This window comes from Lampetra fluviatilis, chromosome 9 (assembly GCF_964198595.1).
Source record: "Lampetra fluviatilis chromosome 9, kcLamFluv1.1, whole genome shotgun sequence".
NCBI lineage: Eukaryota > Metazoa > Chordata > Hyperoartia > Petromyzontiformes > Petromyzontidae > Lampetra > Lampetra fluviatilis.
In genome coordinates, this window is record NC_136283.1 from 2,182,097 (window position 1) to 2,203,195 (window position 21,099).

The following is a 21,099-nucleotide window of genomic DNA, read 5'->3' on the forward strand; positions in this document are numbered from 1 at the left end:
TGCACTCCTCTTATTGACTGCCATCTCCTTAATTGCATTCATTTTGTTTGATCCCTTGTAATTGTTTGCCATAATACACCTCTGCTGCATGGAATATATTAATATATAAAAAAAACGTCTGTCGCTTAACCCCCTATTCCAATTGTTGCTTTACGCTCTTGTCCTTGCTACCCATTCCATTCCTGTCCGCCCCCCCTCCACCGCCACAATCCTCGCCTCCCGCATTCATCTCTCTTCCCCCCCCGCTCCTCGTTATGTTCCACGCCGCTCGCTTGCATGGTTGCCTGGCGACCGCAGCACGCAAGCAGGAGATAATCAAGGTGACGGAGCAGCTCATCGACGCCATCAACAATGGCGACTTCGAGGCTTACTCGTAAGCGAGCGGCATCAGCCTCCACACGTCAGCGATTTACACCCCACCCCCACCCTCCTTTTATTTAATCGGTCATTTTATTTCTCGTCCGTTGCGGGGTCCTCTATTTATGGCCAAATTAATGGCAGTCATGTGCACGAAATATTATGCAGGGTTTGCTGCTATAACCCTGTCATTGAATTTTGCCTTTTCATTGCAGGATTTGAATTTTTTTTTTACTGCAGTTGATTTATTAAAGAACCCTCCCTGAGTTGTCTGATTTCCAGGATTTATTTTGCTAATGTTGAGGATGACATTATCAACATTTAAGGTCAATTACTATAATACGGGAATAGCAAAATGCTATCATGGCAAACAACATTTCTTAATATTTGAAGTTATCAAATGCTTGTCAATTTTCAACAATTGTTTGTACCAATTGTATTTTGTTTTGCTTTTTGTTCACTTGCTGCGTATTGCGCCACATGCAGGAAGATCTGTGACCCCGGCTTGACCTCCTTCGAGCCCGAAGCTCTGGGTAACTTGGTGGAGGGGATGGACTTCCACAAATTCTACTTTGAAAACCGTATGTTGTGTGCATGACACTGTTAAACCATGCAGTAGCTCTTGTTTAAACCACAGAAAATAGCTTCATTTGTGGATCTTATTCGAGGTGTAACGATGCATCAATTCACAAATTCACATTATTTCTTAAAGCTCCTCACATTGGATCACGTGTTTAAACATTGATGTAATGGGTGCAGTGAGCCCAACAGCTACTAGAGGCACTGCCATTAACCACAGTGATGAAACAAATATTGATTATTTAATTGTGTTGCAACACTGAATCGTGATAGTTCTTCCAATTGTCTCCGTGATGAATCGTTAGACCTCTCGTAATTATGTCACAAAGATACCAAGAGGCCCATTTCAGTGCACGTTTTTATCCCAATTTAGTTTTGTTTTAAGCATGGCCCTGATTCTAAAGCATTTAAGCATTTTATTGAAGAGAAACGAAAACTAATTTTTTTTTGCCCCATTGTAAAATAATCAGGTAATGTAAAAAAAGGGGCTATGGGGAGAGGGAGCGCAGAATTGAAGTGCATGGAGAAAGGAAACCCGCTCGGCCTTCCCAATGCCGTAACTTGACTTTTGGCTCGCAAGAAAGTGGCAGTACGAGAGCCTTTGCTGTTCCTTTCATCGATGCGGAAGTTCACAATTTTTATTTTCTCGCCACCACCACCAGTCCTGTCCAAGAACACGCGCCCGATCCACACAACGATCCTGAACCCGCACGTGCACCTGATTGGCGAGGAGGCGGGCTGCATCGCCTACGTGCGCCTAACGCAGTACCTGGACGGCTCGGGCCTGCCGCGCACCCAGCAGTCGGAGGAAACGCGCGTGTGGCACCGTCGCGACGGGCGCTGGCGCAACGTGCACTTCCACCGCTCGGGAGCGCCGTCCGCCCTCCCCGTCAAATAAGGTGAGCGGCTACCCGTTGCGTCAAACCCCTTCGTTTGTTACACGATGTCTCGGCCCTTCCTCTGTTATTCCTTCTGTACCCTTGGCACTTGAACAACAATAAAAATTGTTTACGGAAAATTAAATAAGGTGAGCGGTGGCGCGACGTGCCCCCCTTCCCCCCCTATTTGAGGAGCCACTGAGCAACGATGACTCAAAAGGTTTTGTGGGTTGTACCGCATGTTATTCGGCACGATGTCCAACGTTTCGCCACGTGCTGGGAGCTTCTGCGGCAGTGTTTTTCTTTCCGAATATTTTCGGTTTTCATTGTAAACATTTTCTATTTGGATGTGCATGTAAATTATTATTTCTTCAATAGATTGTTTTGACAGAAATGTTACTATAAAAATGTATAACAATAATTAATACATCTTGCCAAAAATGCAGTATTCTGAACATTCAATGAGCCCTTTCAGCCCACCTTGTCACAAACTGAAGCCATCACCCCCCTGAGTGAGGTCTCCACTTTGAACAGAAACATGATTAGAATCTGGGTGTTTTGAAAGTGGTCCAGTGCACTGCACTAGCACAAACAAACAAGCCTGCCTGGATCAAGATTACTATCTTGTGCTCTCTCAATGCTAATCCCACCGCTACTGGCACCACCACTGGCCAAAGCCATTTGTTGGACTCAGGAGATTGTGAAGGTTTGCAGAAGTTGCAATCATGTTGTCGTGACTTTTGAGTCTAGCCTTGTGCGTCACCGCTTTATCACCAATATTGCTTGTGATAAGGTAATGCTCTTAGTAGAAACCTTGTAACCCCAAATGCTTAATTTGTCAAGGTGGGTTAGGTTGATTTTGTGGCTGAGATGTGGATGATTGCATTGCCGAAGTGTGTAGCAAGGATTAACGATACTTTGACTGGGGTGTCGGCGTCACATTGCTGCAGTGTGGTGTGGGTAATTGCATGACAGCTCTCTTAAAATAGTCGTGTTGAATATAAGGCTATGTGGTCGGGTGAATGATTGCGTATATTATATATGATTTGGAAAGTTGTGAGGCTGTACCGTGGAGTATGTTGTATTCCTGCATTGCATGGTGCGGCTGATTTGTTTGGCTACATTAGTTGCGGATATTTGCGGCTGCATTTGTGCAACATTGTTGATTGTGCGGTGCAGGTCACGGTGTGGCTGCTTTGTGTGGATGGGTAATTGAGCGGCCGCACCATACAATGTGAAGTGTGTCTGTATTGTGCAGAGCTGGAAATGTGCATGGCGTGTGTATCAAGGCAATCCGAGTTTGGGCATCGCTCATTGCCGATTTGTGTGCTGCGGGTCACCGCTCGACCGCTTAGCGTGGACGCGTCATTGCATGGCCACGCTATAACACGCACTGCACACTGGGGGCAGCGCTGGCGGTTGCGTCGCCGCACTTTGCTGTGCGCGCGTAACGTTTTACCGACCTAACCCGGTGTGTGCTCGCGCGCGTGTCTTTTGTGTTGCCGTGTCACGCAGGCTGAGCGGGTGGTCTCGGCGATGGTGTGCTCCCTTGTGAGGCAGCCTCGAGCGAGCCGCCAACAGCGTCGCCCGCCGGGTGGCGCAGCAACGCATGTCGCGCCATCCCCTCCGCCCGGCTGCCTGCTCCGTAAAAAAAAAGCACGTGACTCCATTGTCCTGTCGCGTCGCACTCTCTCTCTCTTTGGTGGATGTTTCAACTTGTTTCAGCGTACCGCACGGCGGCGCATAATACTTAAGCTAAAAAAACGGAAAAAAAGTATATGTGTCATACATATAGCTGGCCAGGATGAAATTGTTGCATGAATTTTCTTAAGTACTGAAATTAAAATTGCAAAAAAAGGTAACGTTTCATATTTTTTTTTGTTTAAAAATTATCACCATGGCATGAAATTGTCACGTTGGTGTGCTTACAATTAGGTGTCGTAAATGGTATTGGATATGTACGTGAGCATTTGAATTCATCAGAAGTGATTTCTCGTGGAGGTGATGCAAACAAAAGAAGCATCATGCAGCTGTTGTTTTTTTATCATTATTATTACTATTATTAATGTTATTCTTACATTGAGGATCATCGTGTTGGGTGTAATTGTCATGTTGTAGACTGGGGAGGTTTATAAAAGCTTCCAGTGAGAAGAACATTCAGAGGAACAGTCATTAAAGGTATCAAGCTGTGATGAAGCTTCCACTAATCAGAAGGTGTATTAGTTTGATAGAGGTTTCCGAAAACAATGCTTTTTTGAACGAACATTTTAATTTAAAAAATGTTTCCGTTTATTTTTTTGTTTTATTTCCCTGCCCCCCTCCCCCCACCACCACCTCACGTAAAGTTCCTTGAGGCTGAAGGTGAAACGTCCCTCGCTGTGTGTGGTGTAAGGTCTCCTACGCGTGGCTGAGAATGTGGAACTACAGAAAGATCACGAACCTTTTTTCCCCGTTCCCGTGTGGAAACGGAGCTGTAGATTACGTTGGAGTTTGTAGCGGGGAGGGGGTGAAAAAGACGGCGGTGTTGTCGGATTCTCCCCGTCCTTTTGCTCCCCCACACTTTACGAGGGGGCTAAGAGGCGCAGCAGAGAGTTGAGGGGGGGGGGGGGGGGCTCGCCACTCCTTCTGAGAATGCAGGCAGTTGTGCGTATGATGATGGCCGGTGCAGGGTATGTGGCTGGGTTTGAGTTATATTCGTTATTTTTTTTGTTTCAAGTCATCGTGGCAGTGCTGCGTTGAGTATAGGGGTCTGTTGAGTTGCCCCCCCCCCCCCCCCCAGAGTACTGGGGTGAGTGCAGAAAGCCAGAACACCGATGTGAGTGGGATTGATGAAGCCTTTTCTCGAAAGTGAACTTTCATATTTTTAGCATTGTAACATTTTCGGCAATGTTCTCTTTTTTGCGTTTAATTGTATTTGTATATTCCAGGCTTTAATTAAAAAAGGCTTTGGAATTTTTTTTTTTACAATTTCATATGTGTGCGTGTGTGCGAGAGAGCGCGTGGGAATTTTATTTCGGTTTTGCATATCGATCACTAATTGCTAGCAACTACTTTTTTCGTGGCTATTTTTTGGGGTTTTTTTTGTGCAATAACTTATTTCCATGATTGGTTTGAAATAACAACAGCACAGATGAAGCACTGCAGGCAGAAATAAGGGAAAGTAAAACAAGTTTTTAGGTTTATATGACATTTGAATTTGACAGTTATTAAATTGTAGTGTATTACATTTTTAATACAATTTAGGTTAAGATCGGTAACAATAAAGAAAGTGCTGTTTTTCAGTGTATCACTATCATGTCTGATATGCAACTTTTAAACACATTGCAAACAGATTAATGCCTGCCAAATAAAGATTGAAATGCATGTACTGCTTATTTATTTAAAACAAAAATAAGAAAAAAACTTAACGTGAACTGGTATGAAATATTAAACATATTAAGTTGCAGAGCTTAATTAAAAAAATTAACAACAAAAAAAGACGGTGTAATCAGTTAATCTTTCATTACAAATTGAATGTTATATTTGAACACGGTAAATGTAGCCTGCTCCGTTGGTTACCTTTTTAGAGTCTTGTATTTGAATTAGTTTTTTTTTTCTTCCTGGAATGCTTTTGAGTTGTATCATTTCTAAGCATGTTGTTCCATCGTGTTTTACTTATCTGAGCAACACAATGTGCAACTTTAGAGAGGGCGTCGACCAGTCCAATGCCTTCTTCATCCGAGCGTGTTTTTAGAGAGCAAAACGTGCACGGTAAAAAAATATATATATCTAGGATAACAAAAAAAAAGTAACAAACGAAATCGTTGAACGTTAATCCATCTCGCGCGCGCGGTGCACGGCACTCCAGTTTGCAAGTCGTAACAAAATGTGCACGGGTGTTGTTTTTTTCGCTGAAGAGCTGATGTTGGTCAAAGAGAAAGGTCTGCGGGTTGGCAGGAATCGTTTATTGACTTCCTGAGTGCTTACATTTAACAACAACAAAAAATAAGGTAACAGTATTTTGTGAACTGTAGAACTTGGGGCGTAGTTACATTTTCTATCTGAAGAAGTAGAAGAGAATTAAATATTAAAAAAGGAACAATTTAGGAGTGGATGCAAAATTGAGGCCGTTTATTTGCAGGAATGTGAAAAGATAGCAAGGACGATACCCGCCCCCGATCCCTGCTGCCCCCTCTTCCCCCCCTTTTGGTGAACATAGTCCGTTATTTTAACTCAAATAGTTTATAATCGCTTGCTGTATGCTGCATGATGACGTAGTGTAATGTTGTTGGCAGGAGTCGGGCTGCCTCTTGCGTTCTGTAACCCGTATGCCCGATTTGCTCTGCCCGTAGCTCTTTCCTTCAGGATATGTTCTTTCACTCTTGATTTTTTGGGACGTGTTGTACTTCGATATTTTTCCCTGCAAGACGTGTCGCATCTTGTAGAAAACAATAAATTCGCTTATTGAGACTGTAAAGAGGCGTTGCGTCGTGTCTGTGCGTGTCGATCTGCATGATTGAATTAGTGCGCGAGTGAACGGTTTGTGTGCGATGTTAATTGGAATGTATCCTCGTCGTTCGGTTGTCATCGGTGGCGTAGTAACGACATTATCAGCTCAGGGGGTGCAGAAATCGGTCAGGTGGAGTCCCACTTTGATTTTCCTCGCACGGTCGCATAATCACATCATCATTAGGCTCACGGTCTCAAACATTTAAAACAGTCTGCCTCAGCAGCAGACCATGCTTTCCCACCTGATGACGGACGCTTGTGTTGCGCCCGAAACGTGATTTATTTGATTTTATACCAACGTGACTTTACCGAAAAAACCAAAGAGTATACAGTATCTCATGTTGGTTGTCAAAGGGGCCGCCAACTCGTAGCTTTGGCCACCAGGGAGGGCCAGGCACCCCCTGCCCAACACGCGAGTAATGCTCCTGGCTGTCACGTGGCGGCTGACAATGAGGCACAGCTACTTCCAAGTCTTCCTTTCTCTGGTCGTGGCCGATCGCTTCCTGTAGGTCAACGTTTCGAGTTCTCCTTTGTGTCGTTAGAGGCTGCCCTCTTGCGTGGACACCCTCTAAATTTCGTATTCCTCCCCACATAGCAGTGCCGGGATTTTGGTGGTAATTTGTTGGCCTCCATTGTTTTATATTTCCAAACCAAAGAAGTCTGCATCTTTATCATTTGCACCAAAGTCTCTCACGTTTTCCCTGTGTTTTTTTGTCGTGGCAATATTCCCGGGATCCTTCTCGGCCAGTTCATCTCTGCAACCAAGAATCTCTCATCCTCCCACCCCTTAGGGTCCAGTCACGAAAACTTCAAATCTAGATTATCCAGCATTTAGATCCATAGAGTAAAACGGATCACAAATGCGTGGAATGGGTTTGTAAAAAATATTTGATTGTTCTATATCTGAAAATATGCATTTAGGATAATGGTAGATAAACACACAACAGACAAAATCAACAAACTAATCATTTATTCCAATCGACTTCATTGAATCGCGGTGGAATGGTGAACTGTGACGCGCCTTTAAAGGAAACGAAGCGAGACAGGTTTTTTGGAACGCTAATGGCTTTTATTTTGAAACGTGGCTAGGTACGTGTGAGTGTGCTATTGACCACCCATATATAAGACTGCAATGCGCAATATAGGCACGTGTGTTGCAGCACCGTCACCCCGCCGGGATACAAAACGGTCGTGGTATCAAAAACAGTGCACGGGGGTTATCGATTATCGCGTCACATTACAGCATTTTCAGTGAGTTACAAAACAAAGCGCATCCGCAATTATTAGGAGAGCGGCTTGCGTGCAAAACACCGCAAGTGTCCAAATGAATGTCGTGTATGCGACTCACTCGGTGAACAACAACAGTACAGTGATGTCTAATAATAATTGCAGACAAAGCAGGACAGCAACTGTGAAGGTAAACTTTAGGAACGGCATGGCGCTTCTAAAAATCAGTGCCGCCGCCGAGAACGTTGACATCCTCGTGATAATGTCACGCGTGATATAGCTTCACGTGCTTTTATATGTTTGCTTATTATACATAGAGGGTGTGTGTTCTAAAATCCACGTAATGTCTCGCACGCGCTCCTACTCGCAAGGAATATTTGTATAAACGTAGCTTGTGTCTTCCGTTCCCTGGGTCGCGGTAAAGTCAAGCTATGACTAAAATTTCCGCAGCGAAATGGCCTGAGTCGAGGAGAGGTTGAGTGGGTTTGTGTACGTGCACCTAGCCTGGCACAAGTGTGGCAATAGGTATTTTTGTTTTGGTGTGTATTTAACATCCGACTATGCCAAATGTTGACAGTGGGGAGCACAGGTGGTGCATCTGTCAGCCTTCTCGGTTAACCCCTGACACCTGGGTTTCTTCCGTTACCTCCTGCCAGCGAGCCTTCACACTTCACGTGGCATCAAAGTGCACCTCACCTGGCACAAGCGGCTGGTGGTGACTTCACCACTAAGTGGCGAATGGGTGTGTGTAGTGTGTGTGTGTATGTCGTGTGTCTTAATAAACAGCACCTGCCCCAATAGTCCACGCTCTAGGGGGGAGTATTTTGACGCGTGTGTTTTTGTAAGTGCACATGTGAATGTCTGGCTCTTGCCAGACACATTTATCGACTTTCTTTTACTGTCTTCGTGACGCAAGCGGCATTAAGCAGATGCGGTCTGGCCCGAAACGTGGCGCTTCTCGCTCAATTTATGGAGTAAGGTCAAACCTTGCATCTCATACATCGTGTTCAGATACAGTAGTAAGTTGAATGTATCCTAATCAGCTTAAAATACAATTCCCCCCCACCCCCCATCATCTTCCTTTTCATGATCGTAATCTTTGACTTAAAAGCTTTCCTGACTACAGGAATTCATATTCTCTGGGTCTTTTGGTAAAGTCATGTAGATTGATCGCAACGTCGTAGTTTTTTGTTATATTCTTTGAACCTATCTACGTGACTTTACCGAAAGGCCCAAAGAATATCGTAATCTTTTTCATCCTCCTATTCACCATCATTTCCACAATCATCACCGCCACCGTAAATCATCCTCATCATCGAACATTGTCCATTCACTGCTGGGTGAATGCGAGCCTGCCGTGCTGGTTATGAGACACGTGGGCAGGACGCCTCCCTAGAGGGATGATGACGGTGGCAGCGGAAGGCTTGGGACGTGCCCGGCAGGTGATTTTTATTATTATTTCATTTTATTAATTTTAATTTAATTTTTTTACCTACGTGACTTTACCGAAAAAACTAAGAGTTTGAGTGTGCCCGGCAGGGCCAACCACCGTGCTGATGGAGCGATTTGGATCGTGTGCAAGAATGTCCAACGCCAAGCACGCCCGGGCAATCTTTGTCTCCCTTACGACAACCAACGCAGTCCAAACAGACCACCGCGTGTACCGAGTACATACAATCCTCGTGTTTAGTCGAGTCGGCCGATACGTGACCAAGGCTTTCCAAATCGCACTTAGTTGTGCATGGCAGTTAATGGTAGGTGCTAAGGTCATAGACAAGTGCTTTTGCAATTAATAGCGGTGATACAATATGAATACACGGTTGGGCTTGTGGCGTTGGCGATGCCTTTGATTATGTAAGTACCAAATTATCACGAGCACTCTTCGTCTTCGCCAGAAAGGTCTGTCGATACGACATTCACTGCTTAATGCCACGAGTCGCCACTAGGGTCCCGTTGCGTGAGACCTGCTTAGATTAAATAATAACAACGTTCGCGGACCAGCCCTCTTGTCAATTCACTGCTGAGATGAGGGCCTATGAACAAATTGGCCAGAATATACCCAATCTTAATTTGGAGCTTTCGTGACTGCAGGAATTATTCTTTGGTTCTTTCGGTTAAGTCACGTCTAAAAATAAAAATAAAATAATACATTTATTTATTATTTTATTTTTAGACGTGACTTAACCGAAAGAACCAAAGAATCATATACCCAATATCAGATTTTATGGGATCTAAGCAGGGCTGAGCCTTGGTAGTGCCTGGATGGGTGACCTGCCATCAATAATGGTATAGGGCGTTGCGTGATTACGTTGTCATCAGATGACTTGCCACATTAACTCGCTCGCACTAACTAACCAGCGCGGTTTGGTCTCATACCTCCAACGACTAAGATTGCCACCTGTCCAGGATTAACCCGCTACGGGCGTCTTGTGGTCAAGTGGCAGGAACTCGTTTGTCCCGAGATCTGTTGGCATTTCGTTGAGTTGTATTACGGTGCACTTGCACAGTTTTGATAGCGGGAGGCTGACTGAGAAATATGTCTGGGTTTGGTCTGCTGCGGAAAAGGTGGCATCCCTAGCCACAACCCTGCCTCACACTGCACTCTAAATCATTACCATAAAATGTGAGCCCTCTGCCAAACACCCGAGCGCCGTGGCCTTCTTTGGTTTCAGCATTTTTATCGCGATGTATTCTTTGGCATGTACACTATAGTGATATTGTTATCCGCACAATAACAACAACAAAAAACCATGTTGATCCAGCAAGCCGTGGGATCAGCACTAATAACATTAAACCGCAAAGTGTCTCGGAATGAAAGAAGAAGAAAGGGGGGGGGGCCGCACAGAACAATACGTGAGCCTTGCTTGGAGCTCGAGTGCAAATCCGGTACGAGTAATGACCCCCCCCGCCCCGATGCCTTGGCGGATAACCCTGGAGCACAACATCAACGCTTTCTCCACGTGAAGAGGCTATTCGACGGCCGGATAAAAAAAAACGCTCGTTCGGACCGGAAACAAATGACTAGGCGCAAACAGAAGTGCCCTCGACAACAAGGCGAAGGGTACGGCAAGAGGCGGCACCAGCATGGCTTTGCACGTCCAGATGCCATCACCAATCTCGCGCGATATTCCGACAAGAGCCTTTTTCGGTCACCGGCTCACAACGTCCTCACAATTCACCAAGTGTCCACCAGTGTCGCGAACCCACTCGGATAACTTGGGACGAGAGCACAGAAAATGGGAATGTACAAGAAAAAAAATCTCGAAAATCCCAGTAAATATGTGAGTTACGATATTGGGCGTTTGTATAATTACGAGAAATCTTTCAGAACATTTTCTGTACTCGGGTCCCTGTTATTGATTCTTCATGTCATATTTACACACTACATACACGCACATATCTGCAAAGTCCACATGCTTAAGATTGTCATAGCAATCAAACCTCCACGGCACATACCACATACTCTATATTCCTTCTTGCATCATGTGTCAAACAAGTGAAGTGCCCAGTAAATATTTTCAAAGGCAATTATTCACTTAAACGAAATTCTAAAAGCTTTAATGGTCAATATTTCCAACCGGAAATTACTAAAAATGATCCAAAGCACTTATTAAGAATATAAAGTGACTTTTTTTTACTTTCACACGTAACATTTCGCGGTGTTTTGGCCTGCTGGCTTACTTAGGAAATATCCTAAACAAACATTTTATTATGTCCAACGTATTCGATTTTCCCTGCATGAGTTCGCTGAAACAGAAACTGTATATAACTTTAACAACATTCATATCCGGGAATGCTTTCTTATTCTGTAAACAAAATAAATCTGTAGCCTATATATTGTCACATCCCAAATTTCCAATCGAAACGCCCTCAGAAGGCGGTGCATCACCGCGTGTTAGAGAGCGGCTGACGGAAGACGACTTCACAGAACTAATTCTGAGACCATTTCAGTTGTCCCCTCGTCCACGCGAGGTGATGCACGACGGTTAACCCAAGTATTTTTTTTAATTCGCAGGGCTGTAAATATTTCAAATTGTACAAAAAAACATGTATTTAACGAGAGGTTTTTGCGTGTGTGTGTGTTCAGTCATTGATGACTTGGGCTCAGATCGTTAACACCCCACTCTTAAGAAAGCAGATTATCAACATCTAGCTTTAACGCGCATTCAAACGCAGGATATCGGCAGTACTCATGGTGCATCGTTATAGATCATTGGTTCTTAGCCTTTACCTGCAGCCTTTGCACCCCATTGGTTCTCAATCGTAAAAAAAAGATGTTCATAAATAGAGGTTTGATGAAACAAAATAGTTGTGCTTACGTGCCCTGTTCTTTAATTTGTGTTTCGATGATTTACCTTCTACAAAAATCTGGCTGTGTCTCGCACCCCTAGAAAGGGCATATCGCACCGCAGGGGGTGCACCCCAGGTTAAGAAGAATAAGAACCACTGCTCTAAAGGCTATCATGAACCCTTCAGCCAACTACAACCACCTCTTTGGAGCCCATATTTCAAAGTTTGTTTCGAGCCTCGACTGTGACGAGTAGGTTTCTCGCCACACTTTAAACAGTGTTTGTTGTTGCGGTTTCTTTTTGTATCGCCACGAGCGGCGATTCAACCTTGAGAGACCGGGCGATGCCTGCTGCGTTGTACAATTGCAAACACGGAAATATTTAAGTCGTCCTTTCTGCCGAAACGGTGACGATACACACATTGTACAGTCCGCGTAAATAAATGAATTTGTGTTCGTTGTTATTACTATTGTGCCGGAACAATATATTGCTTCTGTTGATCCTTTAAAACCTGACAGTTACGTAACGTGAAAGCTATACATGTCACGGGCTGGTGCGCGCGCGTTAAGGTATTTATTATTCAGCGTTCGTGGCTGCATCGTGTAACGTTCCTCTCTGTCTCTGCGCATAATTTTAAATGCTACAGCGCTCGCGTGTTCCGTCCGCATTGAACAGCAGCACTCATCACAAGTCGACACCTTGGACACGTGAAAGAACCGCATGCATATCTGGATGAGAGGGTTAATCTTCGTGTGTCGGTGTGTATACGAGGGGGTGTATGCGCATACGTGGGGAGCGGTAGTACCGCGGTTAGCGCGCCGCACTGCGAACCTGCCAACCCGAGTTCGATTCCCGCTCACGACCAACATCAGTGAGGATTAATTGAACCGGTCCTGGGCCTCCCCTAGGTCGACTCGGCCTCAAATGCGTACCTGGTGCGGTGTGGAAACATCACCACTCGGGAGACGAAGGCGGCCGGGCGTGGTGCTGGCCACCCACGTGTGACGTGCCGGCCTTCATAGGTGCTCGCCAACCAGCACTTGCCCCAACAGTCTGTTAACGCTACACGGGGGATCTTTGTCTTTGTGTGCGGATGAGGCTCGTGAAGGATGCTCCTGGGAAGTTGTCGGCAGCTGCCCTCCAGCAGCAATGGGATTTGGAGGCGCGACACTCGGCAATGAGCAGAGTACCAGGCCGCTGAGCAACACATTGGCACGGTGGTGAACGAAGGTGGCGCATTTGTCAGTCATCCGGGTCAGTTTAAACCTTACCACCAGGAGCAGTCCCGTCACCTCATGCCAGCGAGCCTACCGCACTTCAAGAGGCCTCAAAGCGCACCTAAGATGACACGAGCACCTTTATCTGCCACTGAATGGAGATAATAGGTCGTTGCTTTTGTGCGTTATGGTCCATGCTTCCTTAATAGATGCTTGCTAACATCACTTGGTCATAGAGTCTCCGCAGTCACGTTGCATCTTTGTACGTGCTGTGATTGTTTGTGTGTGCGTGCGTGTGTGCACGGATGCACCGGTTTGCTGTCTCCTCTCGACGACAGTGATGGAGAGAAACACAGAGAGACAAGGGACATGCAGACATTGAGACATGGAGACGACAGACACAAAGAGAGGCCGAGGCGCAGAGAGAGGTCGAGACGAAGAAGGCACGCGCACCAACAACAGGGAACAGAGGTGCAGTGACAGCTTGACACAGAGACACGGGGGTGAGACAGAGGGAGACAATTTTCGGCGAGGGGCCGAAATCAAGCGGCTAAGTGAGGGGTGGAGGCTCTCGCGCACAGACGGCAGCGCGCACATCTGAGGGCAGCTCGCTCGAGACGAGACAGCGACCGTGAGGACCGATCACCGGCTCAGGCCCTGCCAGCCCCTGGGCCTCGTGTTGTGATCCCGACTCCCGTCCACGGGGGACACGAGGCCCGGCGAGCCCCGGTGCGAATCGACCCTCGCCGCGCCCCCGCGCTCTCCGTCCGCGGCGGAGCTCAGAGACCTCCGTCTCGCCGCACCTCCAAACCCTAGACGGCCACCGCAGCCCCCAGCTCCTCCAGCTCCTCCAGCCGCCGCTCCGATCCCTGCCCCCGCTCCCGTTCTTTGCTCGGGGCCGAACTGGAAGATCCGCGGCGCTCGCGAGCTGCCGAAGGAGCGCGGCAGGGTGCCCGCGGACCGGCGCGCCGCCGCCGTCGAGGACGACGACGCCGCCGGAGGCGCGGGGTGGCCCGTGACGCGGTCGCGCCACTCCTCGGGCGGCCGCGGGAGGGTCTTGCGGCGGGCGGCCGCCAGCACGGCGCGGGCCACCATCGCCGGGGCGGAGGTCGCTTGGAAGGCGGCGTCCACGGAGCCGAGCGGGGAGCGCGCCGCCGCCTCCCACGGGGAGAGCCCCGTGGGGGGCAGGCCGGAGGTGCTGGAGGAGGAGAGGGCTCCGCGCGGGCCCGAGGGACGCGGGGACAGCGGCGACCACGGGTGGGGGTCCGAGTAGGCGGAGAAGGCGTCCTCGGCTTGGGGCTTCCATGTGAAGTCCTGCGGGGTGCGCGCGGTGGACAGGGCCGACAGACAGACCGACTGTTGGATGGAGAGATAATGAGGAACAACAGACAAGCGGGATGGCAGCCGCCGCGCAGTGAGCCGGCACCAACAATTGCCCAAGCTCAATGGTCCTCTACATATAACGCTGCTAACGGCCAATTAAATGAGTGTTTACATTTGGAAGATAACCAGGGCACCTGGAGAAAACCCGCACATGCGAGGGGGAAACACTCTATCCCATACAGACAGAACGGGTGGAGAACACATTTTTGCTGTATTCTCCTGGTAAGCCAGGCCATGGAAATAGTTTCACAACATTTGTGCGATCTGCCAACCCAAGAGAAACAGGCACAGAGACAAAAAAAAAACATGGAAAGACAGCAGACTCAAAGTGAGAGAGACTCATGTCATGGACTGTGACACAGAAACAGAGAGAGACAGAGAGATCTGGAGAGATGGAGCCACTGAGATAGACACACAGGGCGGCACAGACAAAGATGAAAATAGGCAAACGGGAAGATACAAATCAGAGGCAGACACTGAGAGCAATGACAGACAGGGATAGAGAGACACACACACACACACAGATATTGAGGGAGACAAGCTCAAATAATATTGTGGCCATGAGTGGAGTTTGGTACCAGGTGCGGTAGTAAATGTGAGTTTGACAAATTTCCTTCATGCTGCCACCTGCAAGCGAATTGGGCAGTAATTCGCCCATGATTCACTTTTATCGGTCATCTCAAAAACATTGCCACCATAAAACTTTTATTTCCATTTTAGGTGAAACCTAAAAAGTGAAATGTCTGGTCCAGTACTTTTGATTGACTGCCCTGGGATATCAAAGTCGCGTAGCAATGCATTATTGAATCCATCCGTGTGGTGCTTTGAGAGTTTTTCTCAGTCTACGCATGGGAGGTTTTTTTTCCTTTTCTGGCTTCTCCGGTTTGCTCACAAATACTACAAAGTCATGAATGTATTTGGTGGAATATCGTAATTCCAGACTGAAATCCAGGCTTTTCCTGGGTAAATAAATTACATTTTTGTGCTATTTATTTAAGCAAGTAATAATGTTTGCTTGTTTTAGCAAGTGAGACCTGGATGACCTGGATGACCAGGTCTCACTTGGAACCAAAAAATCGGTGGTAGGTTTCATTGAAAGAAAACATTTATTTGAGTTTTAAAGTGCAATGATCCAGTTATACGTGTTCAGCCCACGTCGCAGTTTTATGCCAAATGTATTGCCCTTAAGCCTCCACCACCCGACAAGATTGTCCCGTGATATTATATATAATTTGTGCTATTTATACACGTGCCAATGTAATTGATCAGATGCTGACCAATAAAGCATCCCGCCGTGTCCATCCGGTGCCCCTCTGAGCTGCATTGGCTTCCGATTCCCGAACGATTATCTTATAAGGTCGCACTTATTACACACAAAGTGCTCGCCACAAAGGAACCACAATCCTTTGCTGATCTCGTCAAGGAGCACAAACCATGACGCACACTCCGCTCATCCTCGCAGCAGCGGATTTTGGCTGCTTGCCATCGAACAAAGACGGTCACCGCACCGCGCGCTTTCAGATGCGCTTCTGCGGCCGTCTGGAACGCTCTTCCTTCCGATATTAGGAAGCCACTGGAGCCATGCGCTTTTAAATTATCTAGACTGAAAACTCGTTTCTATAAAACTGCTTTTTTGTGTTTCGTTTGTTGTCCTTCCCCCACGCCTACGAGTAGCACGGTTGGCTACGTACGGTGCGAAAGAAGTCCAACATACATACACAAAGCTCCTCGCCGAATTCAACATTTTTAAAGTTGGATTAAGAAATGTACATTTCGCCCATGCAGCTCGAGACCGAGATTTAATGTGGCAAGTTGACGGCAACAGTCACTGGATGTGGTAACCTGTCCTGGAAAACCAGTGCCAGATTAATCGAGTGTGGGGCCTGTAGCATGATATCTTAGTTCTTTCGGTAAAATCACAAATTAATAAAATAAAAACTATAAAATCACGTGATTTTATTGTTTTTATTTTTATTAATTTTAATTTCATTTTTTACCTACATGACTTTAACGAACGAACTAAGAGTATGAATCCTTGCAGTCACGAAAGCTTCAAATCTAGAACCTGTAGCATGATGTTTTAAAGGGGCCCTAAATAAAAAAAAACATATAAATATTAAAACACATTTTTTTACTTGCATAGTAAAGTAATTGTATTTTTTTATTTGCTGTACAGCCAGGTAATACGACAAATCGCTAACCTTAAACACCCAGTCGTTCGTAAAAATCGAAGGCGTTATAGTACTATAGTATTAGAGCGAGTGCAGAATCACTCAACCGGAATTGATAGCTTGAAAGCATTTAGCGCAGGGGCCCTTGAAAGTGCGGGGCCCGTAGCATTTGTAGCTTCTTTTGCTACGAGGATAATCCGGCACTGGTGGAAACGATAGCGAGGGACAATGTTGAGTCGAGGCAAAGAAAATTGATTTTGCTGAGCAACGATTGGTCTACACAGCACACAACCTCCGGAAGTCATGTGATCTTCGTCGACAATTCTTATTGGAAGTTGCAATCCCATATGACCACCAGGGGGAGCAGCGATCACGTTTGCCAGAATCGGGCTGTTTCCGGTGACAATCACCAGCAACATTCGCCCGGAATCTTCTCCAGTTTATCGTGGCCTTTAGGTCTATTCCAGACATCGCTGAACGATGTAGCCATGTGACCTGAGCGTATCACCAGCAGCTGCTAGCCAACCGCGTGGCTCACTCAGCAAGTCGTGATAACGATGGGAAGGTTTTGAGTTCAAATCCAAGTCGGGAGTCGACTCAGCCCCTCGAGACATTGAGTCGTTACTAAAATGAGAACCACAGCGTGGAAAATCAACAGCTGTGATCCTATGGATGTACTCGGTCACACCACGGGAATGTGGAACTTCCACCACTAAATCATGGTTATAAATGGAAATATAAGTGCCACCCAGGGCGCAATTGAGCACGGGGCCCACTTTGGCTTTTTATAAATGCATTTGTAATGCGATAATGTTGAACTCTTTGTCAATCAACGGCTGAATGAAAGCCTTTCCACAATGTGTTGGCTATAGGGGCTTGTGACCATACTTCACCACGCTGGCGGGGTTGGAGAAGGGCGTGTTGAGTGGCCCCAGGACCACTGCAAATGTCACTCCCCACTGACCTTAGCTTTGGCCGGGAATCAAACTCAGGGTCGCTGGGTTCGTGGCGCAATGCACTAACCACTACGCCCCCACACCCAGTGCCGGATTATACTTATCCTCGTAGCAAACGTATCACATGCTACGGGGCCCGAACTTTCAAGGGCCCCGCGATAATTGCTTTCAAGCTATCAATTCCGGTTCAGTGATTCTGCACTTGCCCTATTACTATAGTACTATACTGCCTTCAACTTTTATGAACGACTGGGTGTTTAAGGTTAGCGATGTGTCGTGTTATCTGGCTGTATAGCAAATGAAAAAATACAATTTACTATGCACGTTAAAAATGTACGTGTTTTTTTTCTTCTAGATTTGAAGTTTTCGTGACTGCAAGGATTCAAACTCTTTGTTTTTTAAGGTAAAGTCACATAGGTAAAAAATAAAAAATAAAATAAAAAATAAAACAACTAAGTTAAATCACGACGTTTCGGACGCTTGTGTTGCTTCGTCGTGATTTAATTTAGTTGTTTTATTTTTATTTTATTTTGTTTTCACCTACGTGACTTTACCGAAAAAAAGAAAAGTTTATTTATTTATTTAGGGCCCCTTTATAACATATGCTGCAGGCCCCGCACTAGCTTAATCCGGCACTGCCCACACCCCGATACACAGGTCATGTAGCCTAAAATAAACAGTGATAGAGATAATCAAGCCAGTCGGACTGCTTTGTCCTCTGCGTCAGACAAATGGCTATAGCTGCTTGCCAATTTGGCGCGGGACGGTCCATTGATTAAGATTTATTCTTTAGATTATGACGCACGCTTCCAAAACGCGGCGCGTAAGATCCGACGATTGTAAATGATTGTGTCGTAATATGTTCACGTGGCCGCAGCAGCAGCAGCAATATTCCATTCGCCGGCCCGAGGAGGGAGCGAATCAGCTCGGAGTCGTTACGTCACCCTGGGTCTATCGGAGCTGGCGACTCTGCGTTTGGCCTCATTACAGGGATGCGTCGGATGCACAGACGGATACACGATACTGTGGGAAGGTGAATAAGGGAATGGGTGAGTTAGCCGCGCTGGGATCACTCGTACTAGGAGCTTAGGTATCTCATTCTGACCCCGGTGGTTTCGGTATACGCGAGGTCGCAATAATAATGTCAGTTCACGGGCGGTGCCACGTGGGTTTGTTCAGGAGCCCTGCGACACGAAGTCAGCTGCCTGCCAAGGCCAAATGCCACGGCTCGGTGAGATCGGAGCCGATCCTAGGCGCCTGCCTCATCTGCCTTCACTAAGACGGACGGACCAGTGTGGTGAAGTATGCTCAAACAACCCCCATGACCGACACGGCATTGAGAGGCATTCATCCATCGGTAGAATGACGAAGGTCATGCAATATATTTGACTGGGATACATTTCTGGGCCTCATATTACTAGCGTTTTCAAGGTGTCACTTTTTGACGAGAGGTAAGGCAATTTGGTGGGGTTTCACCAGCTAACAGAGCAATGAAATGCTCTTAATTAAAATGCGCTTTGTTGATTTATTTAGCAAAGCCTCACCGAGTCTCCACACTCTTATCGGAGGGTACTGTGTTTTAGATTGTGGGCAACTTCCGTTGCTGAGTGTTTGGCTTCACGTTGGAGGAAAGCCGAGTACCCCGAAGAGGGTAACACCTAAAGCTCTGCACAGATAGATTCACAAAAACACTGATCCACTGGAATCTCCTGATATACCCCATGTCCTAACCAGCCTCAGCTAGGCTTGCCACCTGTCCCGGAGTTCACAGGACACACACTCCCTTGTTAAGGCAGCTGTCCGGAGAAACTTGTAAGTCTTCCCAGACGATTTTAAGTCCCGGCTTTTGCTGGTTGCACAATAATAATGATAATACGCCACTCTAAACGATGCAAATTGACATGCGGCTCTACCCTCTGTCAGACATTCTTCTCCCTGTGATATGCGCACCGGATGTTTTTTTCAATGAACCTCAGGAGGTGGCAACACCTTGGCCTCAACCTCGCTTAGTCTCCGAGAGACCGCATGAAACCCCGTCCGCATTCGGGCCGCTTTTGTGACGGGTCACGTTGGATACCCGATGCATCAATCGCCAGTCGCAGGGGGGACAAATGAAAACCCGCTCCCGCGTGTATCGCAACACCGCGAGTCGGTGCATGGGCGACGTTTGCGTGCATCCCGCGTCGCGCAGGGGAAATAACAAGAAGAAGACAGTCGAGCAAGGGTTGAAATCAAGGAGAGCAGATTTAATGCGAAAGAGAGAACAACAACAAATCCACCCAACATCATCGACGTCATCATCCAAGAAGGGGAGGGGGGTAAAGAAGACTGCGAGAAGATGCTGAACGGAGACGCGGGAGACAGCGGTGGCGCTCACAGAATACATCTCGCGCGCGCGTGCGGACACGCGCACACACACACACTCAGGAAAGTGGGCGCCAAGAAGCGGAGCAGCAGCGACAAGTGTCCGGTGGACAGCAGCAGCGAGGCAGCAGACGGTGGGAAGGTCGTGAAGAAGTGTGTCCGTGCGCTCCCCGCGTTGAGAGGCAGGGTCGAGATGCGTTCATTAGAAGACGGCCGCGCAAGTTGTCGCGTCGGGGTGCTTTGTTTACGTTCGCCCAGCTGGTGTCAATTTCGCGTCGAGTTCCGGACTGCGGAACTCGCGTTGAAAACAGAGTGCCCAGCCGTCCGTGCTGCTGTTGACTCCCTTGTCCCCGTTCGAATCCAGGCTCAAGACATTTCCGTTTTTGTTCCCCTCCGCCTGTGACCGACCGCCTATTTCTCTCCGTAAAACGAACGACCCCACTGTGTGTGAACGGCGTCTTGACGTTCACACAGCACTTTTTTTTATTCGAAATTCCTGCTGTGTTTTTTTGTTTGTTACATATATAAAATAACAAACGCACTGCGCACGGGATGACAACGCGTGCCATTCGCCGCCGTCACGAGCGACCTCCGTTGCTTGATTAAAAACATAACACTCGTAATAATCGGGCTGCAGCGACGCATCGGGTTGTCGATTGCTACCGATCATTGTGCTCGTGCGAGCCAGTGACCAGCGAGAAGTCAGCCAAATTCACCGCAATGCAACCGAGTCAACGCGTGACTCAAACGGCCGTCCCGAATAGCGACGTTTCGTTGTCATCGCAATGAGGGCGATTCGTTACGCCACACACACACACACACGAATAAATATAAGACTCTCTAGAATCGTTGCTACTCGTATTGTTATTAATATGGCCCCTCTTCGGAGAAGAGAGAAGTGTGAGCAGGTGAGAGAAAGTCGGAGATCGTAGCTGGAGACAGCGGCTCTGGGAACTTTGTTACAACAACAGCAGCAACGCCTTGAGGTGGCTTCTTCCGTGCAATTATATAACGAGTAGCAGGTGAATTCAAAGCGAAAATGTGGCTTTTTTCTACTGTCGCTCGGGAGGGAAAGAATATGGGTAATTCTCTTTTTTTATTAATTAAAACAATTTTCTCCGTTGAAACTTTTGAACGCATAATTGCACCCAGCCGTGATTGCAATCGGAGTTGTCGTATTGGCAGACACT

At 47.0% G+C, this 21,099-nt stretch overlaps 1 protein-coding gene across 26 annotated transcripts in view; it reads left to right on the forward strand.

Annotated features, from left to right (window-relative positions):
• LOC144934116 (calcium/calmodulin-dependent protein kinase type II delta chain) overlaps window positions 1-6,270 on the forward strand; it is a 70,864-nt gene extending 64,594 nt beyond the window's left edge. For all 26 annotated transcript variants that reach the window (XM_078859527.1, XM_078859529.1, XM_078859531.1 and 23 more), the window contains 4 exons: window positions 298-373; window positions 844-938; window positions 1,599-1,835; window positions 3,330-6,270. In XM_078859527.1, the coding sequence (XP_078715653.1) occupies window positions 298-373; window positions 844-938; window positions 1,599-1,834 (407 nt within the window). In that variant the 3' untranslated portion in view covers window position 1,835; window positions 3,330-6,270. The remainder of the gene's footprint in view (window positions 1-297; window positions 374-843; window positions 939-1,598; window positions 1,836-3,329) is intronic.
• Window positions 6,271-21,099: the final 14,829 nt, after the last annotated feature.